Here is a 21,007-nt window from a genome sequence, read left to right on the forward strand (position 1 = left end):
GTGTGTCCAATTTCCTGCATGTGGTGCTTCCCCACGCAGGTCCACCGGAGTTCACCATCCTCTTCCCGGTGCATGTAAGTGCATGGCTTACGACACAATTTTGTATGTTAAATCCCGGGCTTAGTCTGAATCAGTCGGGTTGTCCTACGGCCACGCCTCTGATTTGTGTTGCATGATAGTCGTTGCAATTGTGCCAAAATCCGATTGCATGCACCAAAACCCCAGTTAAATGCAGCGCAAAATGGAAAAAGTCGTGACACCTGACAAAAATGCGGTCCGTGTACCCTTAGTAAATGTGCCCCTTTAAGATTGCCCTGAATAATATTATTTTTCACAAGTGCTTTCTTACAAGAACTTAAAGGGGTATTCTCGTCTGGGCATTCACATTCAGTTTGATAAATCTGCCACATATAAACATTTCTTCAATTAGATGTTATTAAAAAATGTTCCTGTGTGAAGATAATTTCCCTTAGAAACGAGATAGCTTCCTCGGATACGGCCACCTCTGCTGGAGGGATTGCACAAAGAAACAAAAGGTTTTTGTATATGTAATGTCCGGGAGTTACTGTATGACCGACAGCCGTCCTGTGATAATGATCGCTGAATCCAGGAGGTCAGACAGGACTCAATAGCTCATGTCTGGCCACTGCTGCCAGAGTGTGACGTGGTCGTAACCGAGGAAGCTATTTCGTTTCTAAGGGACAACATGGCTATATTTATGAGAAATTATCTTCACACAGGAACATTTTTTTTAATAACATCCAATTGAAGAAATGTTTATAAATGGAAGATTAGTGAAACTGAATGTGAATGCCCAGACAAGAATACTCCTTTAATCTCTATTTATGTGTTATTTGTATCTTCAGAAAAATCTATCTAAAAAGGAGCAAAACAAAAGTATATCCCGTCAAGGACAGTTTCTTACTAATGTGTTGGAGTGTTTCCACAATGCCTGCAGGTAAGGTACCTTAGGTAACATTAAAGCTTCCAATGGAGGAATAGTACGTATCCATTACGTTCAATCGCTTTACTACCCAACCTTTAAGGGTATGTTCGATAAGCCATATCTACAAACCTTTTGGAAGTGCAAAGGGGGATAAACTTTTAAGGCTTAAAGGAAACACCTGAGTGAAGTTGGCCCCCACACCTTGTTCAAATCAAACAAAATTGGCATCAAACGCTTGTGCTTCGTTTGTGCTGGTTTGTGCAGCAGAAATTTTTGTTTGTGCCGCTATCGTTTGTACGATATTAAAGGAAACCTACCACTTGAAGTGGCAGGTTTCTGATGGAAATACCGGGCACCAGTATGCATCAAATGCATCAAATCTGAACGCGTGCGACACAATCCCCGTCGCGACCCCCGAAAAGTCAGAACCCGCATATTCTTTGCTTTAACCACTCCTGACATCAACCCTATAGAGGAAAACACTATCTCCTGGTCCCCAAATTGAGCCTGAATCACATGCCTAATCTGCAAGAATTGAAAGAACATAGCCCTGTGAACTCAATTGCTCATACGACTTACATAGCACATACATAGCACTTCATCTGTATGCAATTGGTATAGGTAAACAATTCCCTGTCTTCTCCATCTCTGCATGTTCTCCAGCATGTATACCTCCCCTAAACACGGGTTTTCCCACAAGAGTGTAAACTTAGTCCAAGGGCCGACTTCCAGCAGATGTTTATATGTGTCCCACGGTTTTTGCATAAATTTAAAAGTCGGACAATTACGGACTCCTCTGCCCAAAAATCCTACTTCTAATGCTGCTACGGGTTCCTGAGTCCCCAAAAAATGCTTGACCACCCATGGACACCTAGATGCCTCCCCCATCAGGTCCCATCCTCCAAAGTGTTGGCATTGCCAAGTAATAAACCCAAGCATTAGGAACTGCCAAACCCCCCTTATTTTACCCTATCTTAAACCAACAGAACCAATATTTAGGGATCCACACTGGGGCGTTATGCAGGGCATATAATAACTGAGGCATCAGGACCATTTTTACTAAGTTAGTACAACCTAATTCAGACAGAGGCAATTTCCTCCAAACCCCTATATGCGCCTTCATCTCTTGTAAAAGAGGTGCCAAATTCAGCTCAATGAAGTCTGTAACTGTCTGAGTAATGTGTAACCCAAGATAAGTGAACTTGTCCATTTACTGGTGAATGAGCTATAGAAGTTAAGGGCACCACCGCTTATTTCACCCAATAAATACGCAGTCCTGAATAGTCCCCAAACCTGGAAAAAAATGCTCTCTACCACCGGTATTGCCTGTTTTGCATCTTGGAGAAATAACACATCATCTTCATATAAAGCTATGCGTTCTTACCCCCCATTATATTGAAATCTCCTTATATCCCTGGCTCTATTGCAAGTGCGAATAACAGGGGTGAGAGTGGGCACCCTTGCCTTGTGCCCCGCTGTAAATAGAACATATCTGACCACTCCCCATTCACTAGAGTGAAGTCTAGATGATGTTATAACAAACCCAAGCTTCTTAAGCACAGCCCACAGATAGCCCCATTCTATGCAGTCGTCTAAAGAGACAATTGACGCTTTCTCCTGGTCTGTTGATGTAGCTTGCAGGTTAAGATATAGGGGGTCATTTACTAAGGGCCGGGTTACCCGAATTTTTCCGTTTTTGCCCCGGGTTTTTGGCGCACGCGATCGGATTGCACGCGGCGGAAATCGGGGGGCGTGGCCGTACTGTTTCTTCCCTCAAGTTTCCACTCTCTTCCCTCAGGCTGTAAACATACGTCCTTTCGGTCCTTGCCCGTGCCATTTTGGCCAACAGCCTCCCAGTTTGTTCCCCTTCCATGTTGAATTGCTCTTTCAAAAACATACATTTATTATCTGCCTGTTGAAGAATGTGTGTTGTTAACTGATCCTGTGCATCTACCCATATCCGTTCTGCTTCTTGCGTATTAAACATGATATAATTCTCCTCCGCCGTCACCACTTTTTCCCTTAAATCAACTTTTATTAGCCTAGACCTGGTCTTCACCCTTTTTATCTCTTTATTAATGATACTTCTCAGTTCCATCTTTACACCGTCCCATAAGATGTAAGTCCTCGGCACTGACCCGTTGTTAAACTCAATATATAATCCCTCAGGGTGTGTTTCATTACTCCCCCATCTATCAGATTCAACCAGAAAGCATTGAAGCGCCATCCACACCGTCTTTGCACATCCCCCTGTCCACATCTCACTTTCAAAAATAGGGGTGAATGGTCTGACAACATTCTCGGTTGATATTCAATTCATGGGGATCGCTCCCCCAGGATTCTTTTCCCTACACAAATCATGACGCCCAAACTCAACGCACCATCTCCCCAAAGATGTTATGCAACTCTGCTGCCCGTTAGTACCTGGGAATCCATCCAACCCGTTATCCAGAACTTTATTAAAATCGCCCATTATGAGCAGTGGGACATAAAGTAGTGCTGACAAGCGGTCTAGTAAATTTCTGAGTGGTACGCTAGAAAACAGTGGAGGTATGTACATTACTACCAATATGCATTCCCACTTATATATATTACAGTGAACTCCCACAAAGCAAGTCTGAAAGTCCTCTGCTCCAGGGGTCACAAGGGACCATATACACTCACCGGCCACTTTATTAGGTACACCATGCTAGTAACTGGTTGGACCCCCTTTTGCCTTCAGAACTGCCTCAATTCTTCGTGACATAGATTCAACAAGGTGCTGGAAGCATTCCTCAGAGATTTTGGTCCATATTGACATGATGGCATCACACAGTTGCCACAGATTTGTTGGCTGCACATCCATGATGCGAATCTCCCGTTCCACCACATCCCAAAGATGCTCTATTGGATTGAGATCTGGTGACTGTGGAGGCCATTTGAGTACAGTGAACTTATTGTCATGTTCAAGAAACCAGTCTGAGATGATTCCAGCTTTATGACATGGCGCATTATCCTGCTGAAAGTAGCCATCAGATGTTGGGTACATTGTGGTCATAAAGGGATGGACATGGTCAGCAACAATACTCAGGTAGGCTGTGGCGTTGCAACGATGCTCAATTGGTACCAAGGGGCCCAAAGAGTGCCAAGAAAATATTCCCCACACCATGACACCACCACCACCGGCCTGAACCGTTGATACAAGGCAGGATGGATCCATGCTTTCATGTTGTTGACGCCAAATTCTGACCCTACCATCCGAATGTTGCAGAAAAATTGAGACTCATCAGACCAGGCAACGTTTTTCCAATCTTGTACTGTCCAATTTCGATGAGCTTGTGCAAATTGTAGCCTCAGTTTCCTGTTCTTAGCTGAAAGGAATGGCACCCGGTGTGGTCTTCTGCTGCTGTAGCCCATTTGCCTCAAAGTTCGACGTACTGTGCGTTCAGAGATGCTCTTCTGCCTACCTTGGTTGTAACGGGTGGCGATTTGAGTCACTGTTGCCTTTCTATCAGCTCGAACCAGTCTGCCCATTCTCCTCTGACCTCTGGCATCAACAAGGCATTTCCGCCCACAGAACTGCCGCTCACTGGATGTTTTTTCTTTTTCGGACCATTCTCTGTAAACCCTAGAGATGGTTGTGCGTGAAAATCCCAGTAGATCAGCAGTTTCTGAAATACTCAGACCAGCCCTTCTGGCACCAACAACCATGCCACGTTCAAAGGCACTCAAATCACCTTTCTTCCCCATACTGATGCTCGGTTTGAACTGCAGGAGATTGTCTTGACCATGTCTACATGCCTAAATGTACTGAGTTGCCGCCATGCGATTGTCTGATTAGAAATTAAGTGTTAACGAGCAGTTGGACAGGTGTACCTAATAAAGTGGCCGGTGAGTGTATATGTAACATCATAAACTCACATATTGTCCGGATGTAGAAGGGTACAACTTTAATCCTCGCCTGGTCTCTCCTCTTGTCTTCGTAAGCACTGTTTGTTCTTATCCAACCACTGGAGTGCAGATCCCGACATGTCAAAGAAATGTGTAGTGCTACTGCGTACAGACGGGCTGGATATAGCATCGAATAGGAGACCCCAAGCATTCACAGCCGCCTCTTCATATCCAGGAAGTGCATTTGCCTCTTTTAAATCTCCACTGAAAAATCCTGAAAAAAGGAAATTCTCACACCATTTATTGTAATGTCCTCTCTATCACGAGCTTGCCTCAATATCTTATCACAATCTTTATAATGCAGCAACTTGATAAGCACCAGGGGTCCTGGTTTCCAGGGGTCCCGGCCTGGTGGGCACTCTATGCGCTCTTTCAACTGCAAACAGTCAGATTCTCCCGCCTATACCCCTCCAGTAGCCATTTTTCATAGAAATCATCTGGATTCTGCCCCCCCACTTTCTCTGGCACTCCCACCAGCTTAATATTATTTCTGCACAGCCTGATTTCAAGGTCGTCTGTTTTAGCACTGCTTGCGACTGTTCCCGTATTGCATTCTGGACAGGCGGCAGTGCCTCCTCTATTTCTAGTACTCTATTTTCCACAGCTGTTATTCTCTCAGCCATTTTATGCATGTCATTGCGTACAAGTAGTATTTCTTCTTTCAGACTACCCACTTGGCCAGTTAGCTGCAGTAGTGCAGAAGTATTATGCTGCATAACCCTCATAACATCAGTCAGTGTGGGCTCAACCTCCTCCTCATCTTCTAATTCTTGGCTATCTTCTTGCGGCCTGGTCTCCCTTGCCACTTCCCCTGCCATATCCTCCTCACCTTCAGATTGCAGGTCTGACAGTGCAGCATATCTGTTTATCAACGAAATGGCAAACACCATCATTCGGTCCTGTCATTGCGACTCGGGAGAACACCCGCCGATGCTCCAAACCCCTCCGCTCCTTGTAAGCCCGCTCTTGTGCCGAACCCTGGCGGCAGCACTATATATTACAGGATTCCAGTGGCGGAGCTTGGCTAGCACACAGCCGCTTACATCCGCTGCTTACAGCCCCCCTCCCCCCTTCCCGTCCAGTACCTCTTTAACCTCGTAGATGTCAGTGGAGTCAGCCTCTGGAGTAGGAGGGGACGATTGCTGTGAGAAGCGGTTCAAGATGACAGGTTTCTGGAGGGAGATATGGAAGGAATTCGGGAAGCGCATAGTGGGAGGAAGGCAGAGCTTATATGCCACAGGATTTATGCGCTCAATCACTTAAAAAGGACCAAGATAGCGGGGACCAAGCTTGTAGCTAGGTAACTTCAGCCGGACGTATCTGGAAGATAACCTAACCTTGTCACCTGGAGAGAAGACAGGAGGAGTCCTACGTTTCTTATCAGCCTGGGTCCTGGTGCGGGCAGTGGCCCGGAGGAGAGACTGTCGGGTCTGTTCACAAATAGATTTGTAGTCCTGTATCAGTTCCTCTACTGCAGGGACATCCGAGGGAACGTACAGAGGAAGAGGAGGGTGAGGAATTCGAGCTGTCCCTGCACACCCAGAGTCCAGGGAGAACTCAGCCAATGGTAGCAGATAGGAAGAATCATCTTGACAGGCAGAGACGAAGTGGTGGAGATAACAGCCCAAAGTCTGATTCACCCTTTCTACTCGACCTTTCGACTGTGGGTGGTAAGCAGAAGAAAAGTCCAGATTTACTTGCAGCTGGTTACACAAGGAACGCCAGAACATGTGTTGAGGCAGTCCATTAAGACGGAAGATGTGTTGAAAGAACAAACTGGCAAGACGTGGAGCAGACGGTAGACCTGCAAGGGGAACAAAATGGGACATCTTGGAAAACTGATGTGTTGCCAGAGGAAGGTGGAAGATCTGTGAAGTCCATAGCCACTTGAGACCATGGGCGACTAGGTATCAGCAACGGAAGCAATATGCCAGCCAGTTTGAGGCGAGAAGGCTTATTACGGGCACAGGAAGTGCAGGACCCCATGAAATCCCGAACATCTTTGACCAGGTCAGGCCACCATTAGTAGCAGGAAATAAGGGCCACGGAGTGTTGCACCCCAGGGTGCGCAGCCAGACGCAAAGTATGTCCCCAAGACAAAATCCTCTTCTGGAGTGCAGGTCGGACATACGTCTTGCTGGGAGAAAGCTGCCGAAGATCCACTGGAACTGCAACAACCTGTTGTTCAGGAGAGATGATATACCAAGGGACCGGCTCTTCTCCAATGACATCAGAGGAACGAGAAAGGGCATCAACCTTGATATTCTTCTCCGCAGGACAGAAATGGATCAGCAGGTTTAACTGTGAAAAGAAGAGTGCCCAACAGGCTTGTCTGGGATGAAGGCGTTGGGCTGTCTGAGATACAGGAGATTTTTATGGTCTGTATATACACAAACCGGATGGTGTGCTCCTTCCAGTAGATATCACCATTCTTCCAGGGCGTATTGAGACCTTTTGCGGTGACACTCATATTTAACTCACATGCTGTCCATTTCCTTCTGATCCTCCTTGAGATGGTTCTACCTCTCCACTGGATTCCAGCTGTGTTTAATTAAACTGATTGGACTTGATTAGAAACGACAGAGGGCTGTCTATATAAGACCTCGCAGCTCACAGTGCATGTAACAGCACATGAGAATCATAAGGTCTAAGGTACTACCCAAAGAGCTCAGAGACAGAATTGTGGCAAGGCACAGATCTGACAACAGTATTGCACTGTTTTTATTAAATGTGCACTTTACATTTAGTAAAGTGTTTGCATCAGTTTGCATCATAGCTGCAATAACATAATACAGAAGAAATGTGGACCTAAAGGGGTGTTCTGGTGCACAGTTGGATTGTGTGCCACAATTCTAAACCAGTAAGAAAGCGCACCAGAAAAAAATGGTGCATTGTGCCAGAGAAGTGCAGGGGGTGCCAGGTTCATGAAGAATGTGTTACAGATTTCATGAATCTCACACTCTGCACCCTCTACTAGTTTAAATAATTGTGGGCCATTGGGGCAGATTTATCAAGCTGTATTTTACCAGTGCTCATGAATATTTTAACCCTTTAACGACTTGGCCCTTTATAGTTTTTCACTTCCATTTTTCACTCACCATCTTCAAAAATCTATAACTTTTTTATTTGTCCACATGAAAAAGCTCTGTGATGGCTTATTTTTTGCATAACAAATTCAAAGTGACGGTATTTAATATTCCATGCCGTGTACGGGAAGCGGGAAAAAAAATTCTAAATGCAGTGAAAATGGTAAAAAAAAAACACATTTGCGACATTTTTATGTGGGTGCGGATTTTACAGCTTTCACTGTGCGCCACAAATGACATGTCTCCTTTATTCTTTGGGTTGGTGCGATCACGGGGATAGCAAATTGGTATAGGTTTTATGATGTTTTCATAAAACCTGTACAAAAATTATTTTTTTAATTTTGCCATCTTCTGGCGCCAATAACTTTTTCATACTTTGGTGTACGGAGCTGTGGGTGGTGTTATATTTTGCAACTTTTGATGACATTTTCATTGCTATAATTTTTAGGACTCGTTATTATATTTTGATAGATCGAGCATTTTCGGATGCGGTGATACCTAATGTGTTTATGATTTTTACTGTTTATTAATATTTATATAAGTTCTAGGGGAAGGGGGGTGATTTGAATTTTTAGGAGTTTTTTATTATAATTTTTTTTTACTTTTTTTTATTTTTACTTTTACTATTTTTCAGACTCCCTAGGGTACTTTAACCCTAGGTTGTCTGATCGATTCTATCATATACTGCCATACTACAGTATGGCAGTATATGGGGATTTTCCTCCTCATTCATTACAATGTGCTGATAGAAGTTTGCCTGTGTATAGTGCAGGGAGCACCAGATTCAGGATTTCTAGCACCCATTCTTCATGAATCTGGCACTGACCCAACAGAGTACACCTTTAACATAGGGCGTGTCACAAACTTCTGTCGGGCTTTGCATGGTAAATCTGGTCCAAGGTCCGACTGAGCACATGAAGACTAGTGCACCTGCGCCACAAAAGAGTTGTGTGCAACACAATTATGGTGCAGGAACTTCTTAAATATCTTTGCAAGCAGTTTGCACCTAAAAGAAAGTGCAAAATCCAAAAGAATACTGTCACACAGACCTTAGTAAACGTGTCCCATTGTGAAAGCAATTAATTGCATTTACATAAATTTAACATTTATGTATATATATGATTAACACAATATAACCACATTGTTAACACAATGTAAATGCAACATGTGCGCAATGGGGCGCATTTACTTACATTCCCCCTGTAAATTAAAAGTGCATTATCCGACGATAATGAACTGTGACGTGATTCACAGTGATATCCTCCATGTGTCACTTCCCCGCTCAGGTCTGACAGAGTTCACCATATTTTTTACTTGTGCATGTAAGTGCTAAAGCTTGTGACACTATTCAAAAGTCAAAAGAAAACGAACGCGTGCTCCACAATCCCAGCGCAAAGTGCAGCATGCGACCCTTAGTGTCACGGATGTCCCCATGATCTATGTCACGGATCAAACGCCCCTCTCCTTGGCGGCTTCCCCGCTCTTTTGGGGGCGTACGCGCCGGCACTCAGGGATTTAAAGTGCCAGCGCACCGCTGATTGGCGCTGGACACTTCCGGGTTTTCCTTAAAGGCTCGCCTGATTCCCTTTTGCTGACCTTGGACCTGTACGCTGACCTTGCATCTCTGCCGCTTGCCCTGACTACCTGCCTGTGCCTGACCTTGAGCCTGGACGCTGTTTCTGTACCTCAGTGCCAGGTGCCACTTAGATTCCGGTCCTAGGAGTCGGCTAGTACCATCTCCCGTGGTGGTCCAGGGGGTTCACTGACCCCGAACCCTGACAGTAAGATCCGGCCATGGACCCCGCCAAGGTGCCGCTTCAGATTCTGGCTGATCTTACCAACGTTGTCGCTCAGCAGTCCCAGAAGATTGCTTCTCAAGGAGAGCTGCTTGTCCAAGTCACCGCCATGCTGCAACAGCCGCTTACATCTACAGTCACACTGGCTTGTCTACCGGCGGCTGAACAAAGGCTCAGACTCTCCATGCCTGATAAGTATGATGGGGATCCCAAACTCTGCAGAGGCTTTATTACCCAGTGCTCATTGCACATTGAACTGATGCCCTCCCAGTTTGTCTCCGAACCCTCCAAGGTGGCATTCGTTCTCAGTCTTCTCTCTGGGAAAGCCCTGGCCTGGGCTACCCCTCTATGGGACAAAGGTGATCCAGTCACGGCCACCCATACTGCATTCCTGGCTGAATTCCGGTCTGTGTTTGAGGATCTCACACGAGCCTCCTCAGCTGAATCGGCGCTGCTGAACCTGCCAAGGGGACTCGAGCGTGGGTGAATATGCTGTCAAGTTCCCTGGCTTCCGAGCTTTCCTGGAATGACCCAGTTCTGTCTGCAACATTTCAAAAAGGACTGTCATCCCAAGTCAAAAACGCATTGCCGCCCATGATCTGCCCACTACTTGGCATCACGCTGACCACCCGGATAGACGTGTGGTTCATGGAGCATGCTGAGGAGTTGCGTCAGGAGCATCTGCAAGGCCTGATTCGACGTTATCCTCGTCTGGCTCCTGTCTCTGGCCGCACAGTCTGCAGAAGAGCCTATGCAAGTGGACAAGGTTCGTCTCTCAGCCAAGGAACGTTCCAGATGTTGCCAGGAGAATCTGTGCTTGTAATGTGCCAGTCCTAATCACTTCATTAGGGCTTGTCCTGTTTGTCCCCAACGTCCGGGAAACACCAGCACCTAGGGTCCTGGGAGAAGTGTCTCTAGGTGTGAATACAGCTTCTCTATGCCTGACAGTTCCTGTGCTCCTCAGTGTCGGTACCCGCACTCCTGTGCAAGTCTCAGCATTCTTGGACTCTGCTCCTGCGGGGATGTGGATGCCTTGTGGATGCCACCCTGGCATCACATTCCGGTGGTTCCTCTCAAGCAAAAGGCAAAGGAAGTTGATCTGCACTCCCAGGCTCCGTTAAAAGTGTTGTGCAGGTTTATTCATCCAAAATAGGTACAATACAGGTAAAAGGCAGATACAAGGATAGGATGCCACACACATCCACACCTGACGCGTTTGTAGCCTGGTGGGAGGAAGTTTACTTCTTCACAGACTCCAATCCATTTATGACACAGGTGGTTCCATACGGCCATTTCATCGATGATATCATCATCATCTGGAATTCTCATGAGGCGTCCGTATCAAACTTTGTGTCATACCTCAACAGCAATGCTTTTCATTTATTTTTTACTTTCCAATGGCACCCCACCCATTCATGGATCTAAACCTTATTTCGGATGCAGGGTCCCAGTGAATACACACGTCTAAGTATCGCAAAGATATGGCTAGGAACACCATCCTACATGGTTCTTCTTGTCATGCTTCTCATCCCCGTGGGCATACCCATGGGAGAAATGCTTAGAGCTAGACTTAATTGTCCTACACAATTCTCCTTCCAACATGAAGTGTCAAACATTGAATGCAGACTTTCTGCCCGGGGATACCCTAAATGGAGTTTGCACAGAGCTGAAATCATCAGCTCTACAAAGTCAAGATCCGAACTTTTGTCTACATACAGAAGACCTCCTTGCAAAAATAAAAATTTCCAGACTAAACCCACTTTTGTCACTACTTTTGTCACTATATCATAAAAGTTATATTCTTGTACATGGTTTGGGGTCACCTCAACATGAGGAACTGTATTGCGGGGTAACAGCATTAGAAAGGTTGAGGACTAGAGATGAGCGAGCACTAAAATGCTCGGGTACTCGTTATTCGAGACGAACTTTTCCCGATGCTCGAGTGCTCGTCTCAAATAACGAGCCCATTGAAGTCAATGGGAGACTCGAGCATTTTTCAAGGGGACCAAGGCTGTGCACAGGGAAGCTTGGCCAAACACCTGGGAACCTCAGAAAAGGATGGAAACACCACGGAAATGGACAGGAAACAGCAGGGGCAGCATGCATGGATGCCTCTGAGGCTGCTTAATCGCACCATTATGCCAAAATTATGGGCAACAGCATGGCCATGACAGAGTGACAGAATGAAGCTAGATAGCATATAAAACATCCAATAATTGACCCTGACACTATAGGGGACGGCATGCAGAGGCAGCGGCAGCAGGCTAGAGAGTGTCATGGCGACATACCCTAAATGGACTCAGGCTTCAAACCAATGGGTGGCAGAGAGGAACCAAAGGAGGTGAGCAAGAAGCGCTCAAATAATATCGGTACATGATAAAAGTTTGCCAGTATATTTTGTGGATTACACAGCAGGGTGGCGACAAAGTTAACATGGAAGCCATGAAAACAACCCAAAATTCTGCCTGACACAGCTCGTTTGATAAGGGGACCATGTATGGAGGCAGTGAACTAGTAGTAGATTAAATGTGCTGCAGTTAAAACTATGTTAGTTGGATCTTGGCATGGAGCTGGCGCTCCGCTGCCAGGCGAGCTTTCGCCAATCCAAGCCCCTGTCTCTAGGCTACTCCCCAAACAGCACTTCTAAGAACCTTTTGTATAAGATCAAGTGTAGTAGCGTTCTTATAAGTTTGGGATATGGCGGGTGAGGGGAATGTAAACAGATGCGCAAGAAGCGCTGAAATAATATCGGTAAATGATAAAAGTTTGACAGTATATTTTGGGGATTACACAGCAGGGTGGCGACAAAGTTAACAAGTTTGATGTGGAAGCCATGAAAACAACCCAAAATTCTGCCTGACACAGCTCGTTTGATAAGGGGACCATGTATGGAGGCAGTGAACTAGTAGTAGATTAAAGGTGCTGCAGTTAAAACTATGTTAGTTGGATCTTGGCATGGAGCTGGCGCTCCGCTGCCAGGCGAGCTTTCGCCAATCCAAGCCCCTGTCTCTAGGCTACTCCCCAAACAGCACTTCTAAGAACCTTTTGTATAAGATCAAGTGTAGTAGCGTTCTTATAAGTTTGGGATATGGCGGGTGAGGGGAATGTAAACAGATGCGCAAGAAGCGCTGAAATAATATCGGTTAATCATAAAAGTTTGCCAGTATATTTTGTGGATAACAAAGCAGGGTGGCGACAAAGTTAACAACTTTGATGTGGAATCCATGAAAACAACCCAAATTTCTGCCTGACACACCTCGTTTGATAAGGGGACGATGTATGGAGGCAGCTATATGGACGACTTTTGGAGGTAGCAATGGAGACAACGTGTGGAGGCTGCTATGGAGACAATTTAATTTGGATAGTGCCTGTATGTGGCAGTCCAAAAAAGTTTTCAAACCAGAGGAGCAGGTTTGGTGGCCCTCCAGAAAAATGGAATAGATTGAGTGCCTGTATGTGGCAGTCCAAAAAAGTTTTCAAACCAGAGGAGCAGGTAGGTGGCCCTCCAGAAAAATTGAATAGATTGAGTGCCTGTATGTGGCAGTCCAAAAAAGTTTTCAAACCAGAGGAGCAGGTAGGTGGCCCTGCAGAAAAATGAAATAGATTGAGTGCTTGTATGTGGCAGTCCAAAAAAGTTTTCAAACCAGAGGAGCAGGTAGGTGGCCCTCCAGAAAAATGAAATAGATTGAGTGCCTGTATGTGGCAGTCCAAAAAAGTTTTCAAACCAGAGGAGCAGGTAGGTGGCCCTCCAGAAAAATGAAATAGATTGAGTGCCTGTATGTGGCAGTCCAAAAAAGTTTTCAAACCAGAGGAGCAGGTAGGTGGCCCTCCAGAAAAATGAAATAGATTGAGTGCCTGTATGTGGCAGTCCAAAAAGGTTTTCAAACCAGAGGAGCAGGTAGGTGGCCCTCCAGAAAAATTGAATAGATTGAGTGCCTGTATGTGGCACTCCCAAAAATTGTTTAAAACAGAGGACCGGGTAGGTGGCCCTCCAGAAAAATTAAATGCATAAAGTACTATAGCTAGAGCCAGTGGGCCCTGTCAAAAAATAGCCAGTTTCCTCTGCTTTAGTGTACAAAGAGGAGGAGAAGGAGGAAAATGAGGAGGAGGAGGAGTGCATAAATTATTCAGGTTGAGCTTCCTTCACCTGGTGGAGATTGGAAATTATGAGAAATCCAGGCTTTATTCATCTTAATAAGCGTCAGCCTGTCAGCGCTGTCAGTCGACAGGCGTGTACGCTTATCGGTGATGATGCCACCAGCTGCACTGAAAACCCGCTCGGACAAGACGCTAGCGGCAGGGCAGGCAAGAACCTCCAAGGCGTACAGCGCCAGTTCGTGCCACATGTCCAGCTTTGAAACCCAGTAGTTGTAGGGAGCTGTGTGATCATTTAGGACGATGGTATGGTCAGCTACGTACTCCCTCACCATCTTTCTGTAAAGATCAGCCCTACTCTGCCGAGACTGGGGACAGGTGACAGTGTCTTGCTGGGGTGACATAAAGCTGGCAAAAGCCTTGTAAAGCGTACCCTTGCCAGTGCTGGACAAGCTGCCTGCTCGCCTACTCTCCCTCGCTACTTGTCCCGCAGAACTACGCACTCTGCCGCTAGCGCTGTCAGAAGGGAAATACTGTTTCAGCTTGTGCACCAGGGCCTGCTGGTATTCATGCATTCTCACATTCCTTTCCTCTCCAGGGATGAGAGTGGAAAGATTTTGCTTGTACCGTGGGTCCAGGAGAGTGAATACCCAGTAATCGGAGCTGGAATAAATTCTTTGAACGCGAGGGTCACAGGATAGGCAGCCTAGCATGAAATCTGCCATATGCGCCAGAGTCCCAACGCGCAAGAATTCACTCCCCTCACTGGCCTGACTGCCCATTTCCTCCTCCTCCAATTCCTCCAACTCCTCTTCTTCTGCCCATACACGCTGAACAGTGAAGGTCTGAGCAATGCTCCCCTCTTGTGTCTCGCCAACATTCTCCTCCTCTTCCTCCTCATCCTCCTCCACCTCCTCCGATATGCGCTGAGAAACAGACCTGAGGGTGCTTTGGCTATCAACAAGGGAATCTTCTTCCCCCGTCTCTTGTGACGAGCGCAAAGCTTCCGACTTCATGCTGATCAGAGAGTTTTTCAACAGGCCAAGCAGCGGGATGGTGAGGCTGATGATGGCGGCATCGCCACTGACCATCTGTTTTGACTCCTCAAAGTTACTCAGCACCTGACAGATATCAGACATCCACGTCCACTCCTCATTGTAGATTTGAGGAAGCTGACTGACCTGACTACCAGTTCTGGTGGAAGTTGACATCTGGCAGTCTACAATCGCTCTGCGCTGCTGGTAAACTCTGGATAACATGGTTAATGTTGAATTCCACCTCGTGGGCACGTCGCACAACAGTCGGTGAGCGGGCAGTTGGAGGCGGCGCTGCGCTGCCCTGAGAGTGGCAGCATCTGTGCTGGACTTCCTGAAATGCGCACAGATGCGGCGCACCTTCGTGAGCAAATCTGACAGATTGGGGTATGTCTTGAGGAAACGCTGAACTATCAGATTTAACACATGGGCCAGGCATGGCACATGTGTCAGTCTGCCGAGTTGCAGAGCCGCCACCAGGTTACGGCCGTTGTCACACACAACCATGCCTGGCTTCAGGTTCAGCGGTGCCAGCCACAGATCAGTCTGCGCCGTGATGCCCTGTAATAGTTCTTGGGCGGTGTGCCTTTTATCGCCTAGGCTCAGCAGTTTGAGCACCGCCTGCTGTCGCTTAGCGACGGCACTGCTGCTGTGCCTAGAGCTACCGACTGATGGCGCCATGCCCACGGATGGTAGTTCGGAGGAGGAGGTGGAGGAGGGGTGGGAGGAGGAGGAGGCATAGTAGGCCCTTGAGACCTGGACCGAGGTAGGCCCCGCAATCCTCGGCGTCGGCAGTATATGACCAGCCCCAGGGTCAGACTCGGTCCCAGCCTCCACCAAGTTAACCCAATGTGCCGTCAGCGATATATAGTGGCCCTGCCCGGCAGCACTCGTCCACGTGTCCGTGGTCAGGTGGACCTTGTCAGAAACGGCGTTGGTCAGGGCACGGATGATGTTGTCTGACACGTGCTGGTGCAGGGCCGGCACATCGGGAAAAGTAGTGGCGGCTGGGGACCGAATACCGAGGGGCGGCCGCCGCCATGAGGTTGCGAAAGGCCTCGGTCTCTACTAGCCTATAGGGCAGCATCTCCAGGCTAAGCAATCTGGAGATGTGGACATTAAGGGCTTGGGCGTGCGGGTGGGTTGCACTATATTTTCTTTTCCTCTCCAGCGTCTGGGGTATGGAGAGCTGAACGCTGGTGGATGCTGTGGAGGATCATGGAGGCGACGATGGGGTTTTTGTGCCAGGGTCCTGGGCAGGGGGCTGACTATCAGCTGACACAGGGGAAGGAGCAGTGGTGTGCACGGCCGGAGGTGAACGGGCTTGGTGCCACTGATTTGGGTGTTTAGCATTCATATGCCTGCGCATACTGGTGGTAGTTAAGCTAGTAGTGGTGGAACCCCTGCTGATCCTGGTTTGGCAAAGGTTGCACACCACAGTCCGTCGGTCATCCGGTGTTTCCTTAAAGAACCTCCAGACTTCTGAAAATCTAGCCCTCGCCGCGGGAGCCCTCGCCACGGGAGCTTCACTACGTGACACATTTGGCGCTGATGCACCTGCTCTGGCCCTGCCTCTCCGTCTGGCCCCACCACTGCCTCTTCCAACCTGTTCTGCTATAGGACTCTCCTCCGTCTCAGAAGCACTGTGTTCACCCGGCCTCTCAACCCAGCTTGGGTCTGTCACCTCATCATCCTCCGATCCCTCAGTCTGCTCCCCCCTCGGACTTCCTGCCCTGACAACAACTTCACCACTGTCTGACAACCGTGTCTCCTCATCGTCGGACACCTCTTTACACACTTCTTCCACTACGTCAAGAAGGTCATCATCACCCACAGACTGCGACTGGTGGAAAACCTGGGCATCGGAAAATTGCTCAGCAGCAACCGGACAAGTGGTTTGTGACTGTGGGAAGGGTCCAGAAAACAGTTCCTCAGAGTATGCCGGTTCAAATGCCAAATTTTCCTGGGAGGGGGCAGACTGGGGGGGAGGAGGCTGAGGTGCAGGAGCTGGAGGAGTGCCGATTTCGGTGACATGGGTGGACTGCGTGGAAGACTGTCTGGTGGACAAATTGCTCGAAGCATTGTCGGCAATCCACGACATCACCTGTTCGCACTGTTCTGGCCTCAACAGTGCTCTACCACGAGTCCCAGTAACTTCAGACATGATGAACCTAGGGCAGTGATGGCAAACCTTTTAGAGGCTGAGTGCCCAAACTACAACCAGGACCCACTTATTTATCGCAAAGAAATTTAATTTGTGATTTATACTCCCTTGTCTGTCACAGTTTTCATTGATACCAGCACTCTGAGGCACCAATAAAGCATATAATAGTCCCAGGTAGAGCTGTCACTTTAAAATATCTCTGTGCACAGCAAGTCCTGGGCTGTCTGGGACTGCAGGAAGATACCTGGAGTCATCTCTGGTGATGGCCTGAGTGCCCACAGAAAGGGCTCCGAGTGCCACCTCTGGCACCCGTGCCATAGGTTAGCCATCACTGACCTAGGGAGTGTAGCTCTGCGGCGTTCCCCTGCTCCCTCATCAGCAGGTGGTGTCTCACCCCACCCAGGACCACGGCCTCTGACCCCTGCAGTAGATGGACGCCCACGTCCCCGCCCTCGTCCTCGTCCTCTACCCCTAGCCCTCGGGTTAAACATTTTGAAAATGAAAGTTATATAACTTTAATTTTTTTTTTAACTTTTTTTTGTGTTTTTTTGTGTTTTTTAGTTTTTTTTTGTGTTTTTTAGTTTTTAAAACCAAACAATGCTATCCTATTGCTATGGCTATTTTCTAGCCAAGTATAAAAGCACACTGATGAGATGACGCTGAGTTATGAAAAAATAAACGTAAAATAAAAAGAAACTGGCAGACTGTGCCTAATTGAAATCCAACCCCTAATAAATTTTCCCACTTCGGTCTTTGCGATGGATATGTGCGTCACTAAGCGCTAAACACAGCGGTCGCAAGTCTCACTCCAAATTCCTCACAATTGGCTAGTATATGCACTGCAGCAAGGAAAGCCACCAGCAGATCAACCAGAAATAAAATATATATAACGCTATTGTAGGCGTAAGTAAGCCGTTTGGATTCTCCTTTGGCTATTTTCTAGCCAAGTATGAAAGCACACTGATGAGATGATGCTGAGTTATGAAAAAATAAACGTAAAATAAAAAGGAAATGACAGACTGTGCCTAATTGAAATCAAACCCCTAATAAATTTTCCCACTTTGGTGTTTGAGGTGGATATGTGTGTCACTAAGAGCTAAACACAACGGTAGCAAGTCCCCCTGCAAATTCCTCACAATGTGGTGCTAGCTGCACTACTAGTGCCAGCAAGCCCAGCCACAAGCAAACAAAAAAAAAAAAGTATAACGTTATTGTAGCCCTAAGAAGGGCTGTTGGGTTCTTGTTGAATCACTCCTGCCTAACAGTAATCTACTAGCACCCTAACGCTGTCCCTGACCAGCAGCAGCTCTCTCCCTAGCGGCATCCAGACACAGAATGATCCGAGCAGCGCGGGCAGCGGCTAGTCTATCCCAGGGATGACATTAATATAAGACTGTTCTATCTACGGTGGGCAGTGCTTTTGACTTTTATCATAGAACTTTGTAAAAAAAAATCTATTCTTTTTATTTAGATTGGCTCTGGATTGTAAGGATTATCATATAGCTCATGACAATGCCTTCACAGCACCCTCTTCCAAAAGCACGAGTACACTGCAGACATTTTCTTTATATTTGTTGAAAGCATGTGATAATTTCTGCATACCACTTGTTTTGGTAAGTGCATTTTGTTGGCAAGTAAGGTAAAGATAAATCATTTTGATAACCTAATTTATACAGTCTTTAAAGTCTTTGATGAATATGGTTTTCCTACTGAGTTTTAGACAGTTTCTGCATTGTCTTTTAGTTGGCAGAGAAGGGGGGGCACAACAAGAGGAATCAGAGAAGGGTGGCACAATAAGAAGGGGAGCAGAGAAAGGTGGCACAATAAGAGGTGGAGCAGAGAAGGGGTGCACAATAAGAAGGGGAGCAGAGAAAGGTGGCACAATAAGAGGTGGAGCAGAGAAGGGGTGCACAATAAAGAGGGAGAGAGCAGGGAAGGGGGCACAAGAGAGAGAGAGCAGAGAAGGGGCGTCCTATTGAGAGTAGGAGAGGAAATGGGAAATTGTACAGAGTGGGGGCATTTTAAAATATACGTAGGCCACGTAGGAAATGCAGGCATTGTACAGTGTAAGGCTAGATTCACATGACCGTTGGGGGACATATATACGACCGCAAGCTTGTGACAAGCAATGGACACACGTAATGGACAAGCTAGGGTTAAAATACCCTAGGATGTCTGAAAATAGTAAAAATAAAAAAAAGTTTTAAAAAATGTTAAATAAAAAAACTAAAAATTCAAATCACCCCCATTTCCCTAGAACTGATATAAATATAAATAAACAGTAAAACTCACAAACACATTAGACATCACCGTATCCAAAAATGCCCAATCTATCAAAATATAATAGCGTTTTTTTCACTGTGTTTAACCCCGTAATGGAAAATAGTGCCTGAATTTGAAAATGACACTTTTTTGCCATTTTGAAAAATATGAAAAATTCTATAAAAACTGCTCAGAAGGTGTACAGTCCTAAAAATGGTTGCATTGAAAACTTCATCAAAAGTCACAAAAATGACACCACCCACAGCTTCTGTACAGGAGGTTTTCATTTTTGTAAATGTATGAAAACATTATAAAACCTATACAAATTTGTTATCCCTGTGATCGCATAAAGTAGACCTGTCATTTGTGGCGCACAGTGAAAGCTGTAAAATCCCAGCCCACAAGAAAATGTCGCAAATGCATTTTTTCACCAATTTCACTGCATTTGGAATTTATTTTGGAACATACTTCCCAGTACACAGCATAGAATATTAAATACCATCCCTATGAAGTTCCATTTGTTACTCAGAAAACAAGCCGTCACACAGCTCTTTACGTGTAAAAAAAAAAAAGTTATAGTTTTTTTGATTGTGGGGTGTGAAAAATGGAAATGAAGAAACAAAAAAGGGACAGGTCTTTAAAGGGTTAAAGGAAATTTACCACCAGGATAAAGAATTGTAAACTAAGCACACTTACATCCAGGTGTGTGCCACCACTGGCAGGATCTCCTCTTTTGTAGCTTCTAATATCCTTTGTATGTTATTTTCTTTTAATTTGTAGAGATATTGTGAATGGACAGCAGTCCCAGCTACTTTGGAAAGATTTTTTTTGTTTCTTATGGACATGTTTGCAGTTCTACCTAATATGAAAGAAACATTTGCTGTAAAATTAGGTATGCTATCTATGGATTATCTGTCTGTAGCTTTTGTTGTTATCGGCTTTGATCTGTACTTTTTATTCATTTTGTATAACTAAGACAATCAGGAGGCAGGCATGGCAGGGCTTACAGTATATCATACACTGGCACACTATGCATTGCATTTATGATAAATGTCCCCCATTGACATTATCTACCTGGAACAGAAAGAACATATTTATCAGTAATTAACCCTTGCAGCATATCCAGAAAAATAAGCAGGGAGCTTTGAAGCTTCTGACCACTCAGATGAGGATCACTTTATTCTATCATGTATACTGTAGAAACTGTATATAACAGTACCAATCAGAAGGAGGTACTTCAAGGCATTACAGGGCTTGTAGGAAACTCCCATCATAAGTAATTCTTTGGACCACCCTCTTATTTTCTCTTTTGGTAGGTTTAAATGGTGTAAAGGGTGTTGTGGGATAACCCCTTTCATTCCAACGCGTGGACAATTATTGGGGAAACCAATCGGAGTCTTTATACCGCAAAGCGACTGGAAAATTTTCCAGACTTCTATGAAATAAACTAAAGTATTTAAATTATTTGGCCATACCTAATTTAGGGCATTACTTGCAATTAGCATCATTCTAGGCTATATTCCAGAGTTCCCCTCAACTAAGAATACCCCTTTTACATTTACACTGTTTGGTTATGCAGGTGTATGTGAAGGGTGGCCAAGCTACATCAGAGATTACATTTTTCGGTTCACATTTTTTTTTTTAGACAGCAACAACGTGATCCGGCTCCAAGACATGAACTCCACTATTATTCT

The 21,007-nt window shown here is 46.0% G+C and overlaps 1 protein-coding gene across 3 annotated transcripts in view; it reads left to right on the forward strand.

The window, feature by feature from the left end:
- MEI1 (meiotic double-stranded break formation protein 1) overlaps positions 1-21,007 on the forward strand; it is a 114,248-nt gene that overhangs the window by 47,137 nt on the left and 46,104 nt on the right. For all 3 annotated transcript variants that reach the window (XM_072127660.1, XM_072127661.1, XM_072127662.1), the window contains exons 13-15: positions 867-958; positions 18,523-18,664; positions 20,094-20,205. In XM_072127660.1, the coding sequence (XP_071983761.1) occupies positions 867-958; positions 18,523-18,664; positions 20,094-20,205 (346 nt within the window). The remainder of the gene's footprint in view (positions 1-866; positions 959-18,522; positions 18,665-20,093; positions 20,206-21,007) is intronic.

The sequence above is a fragment of the Engystomops pustulosus genome, chromosome 10, assembly GCF_040894005.1.
Source record: "Engystomops pustulosus chromosome 10, aEngPut4.maternal, whole genome shotgun sequence".
Taxonomy (NCBI): Eukaryota; Metazoa; Chordata; class Amphibia; order Anura; family Leptodactylidae; genus Engystomops; species Engystomops pustulosus.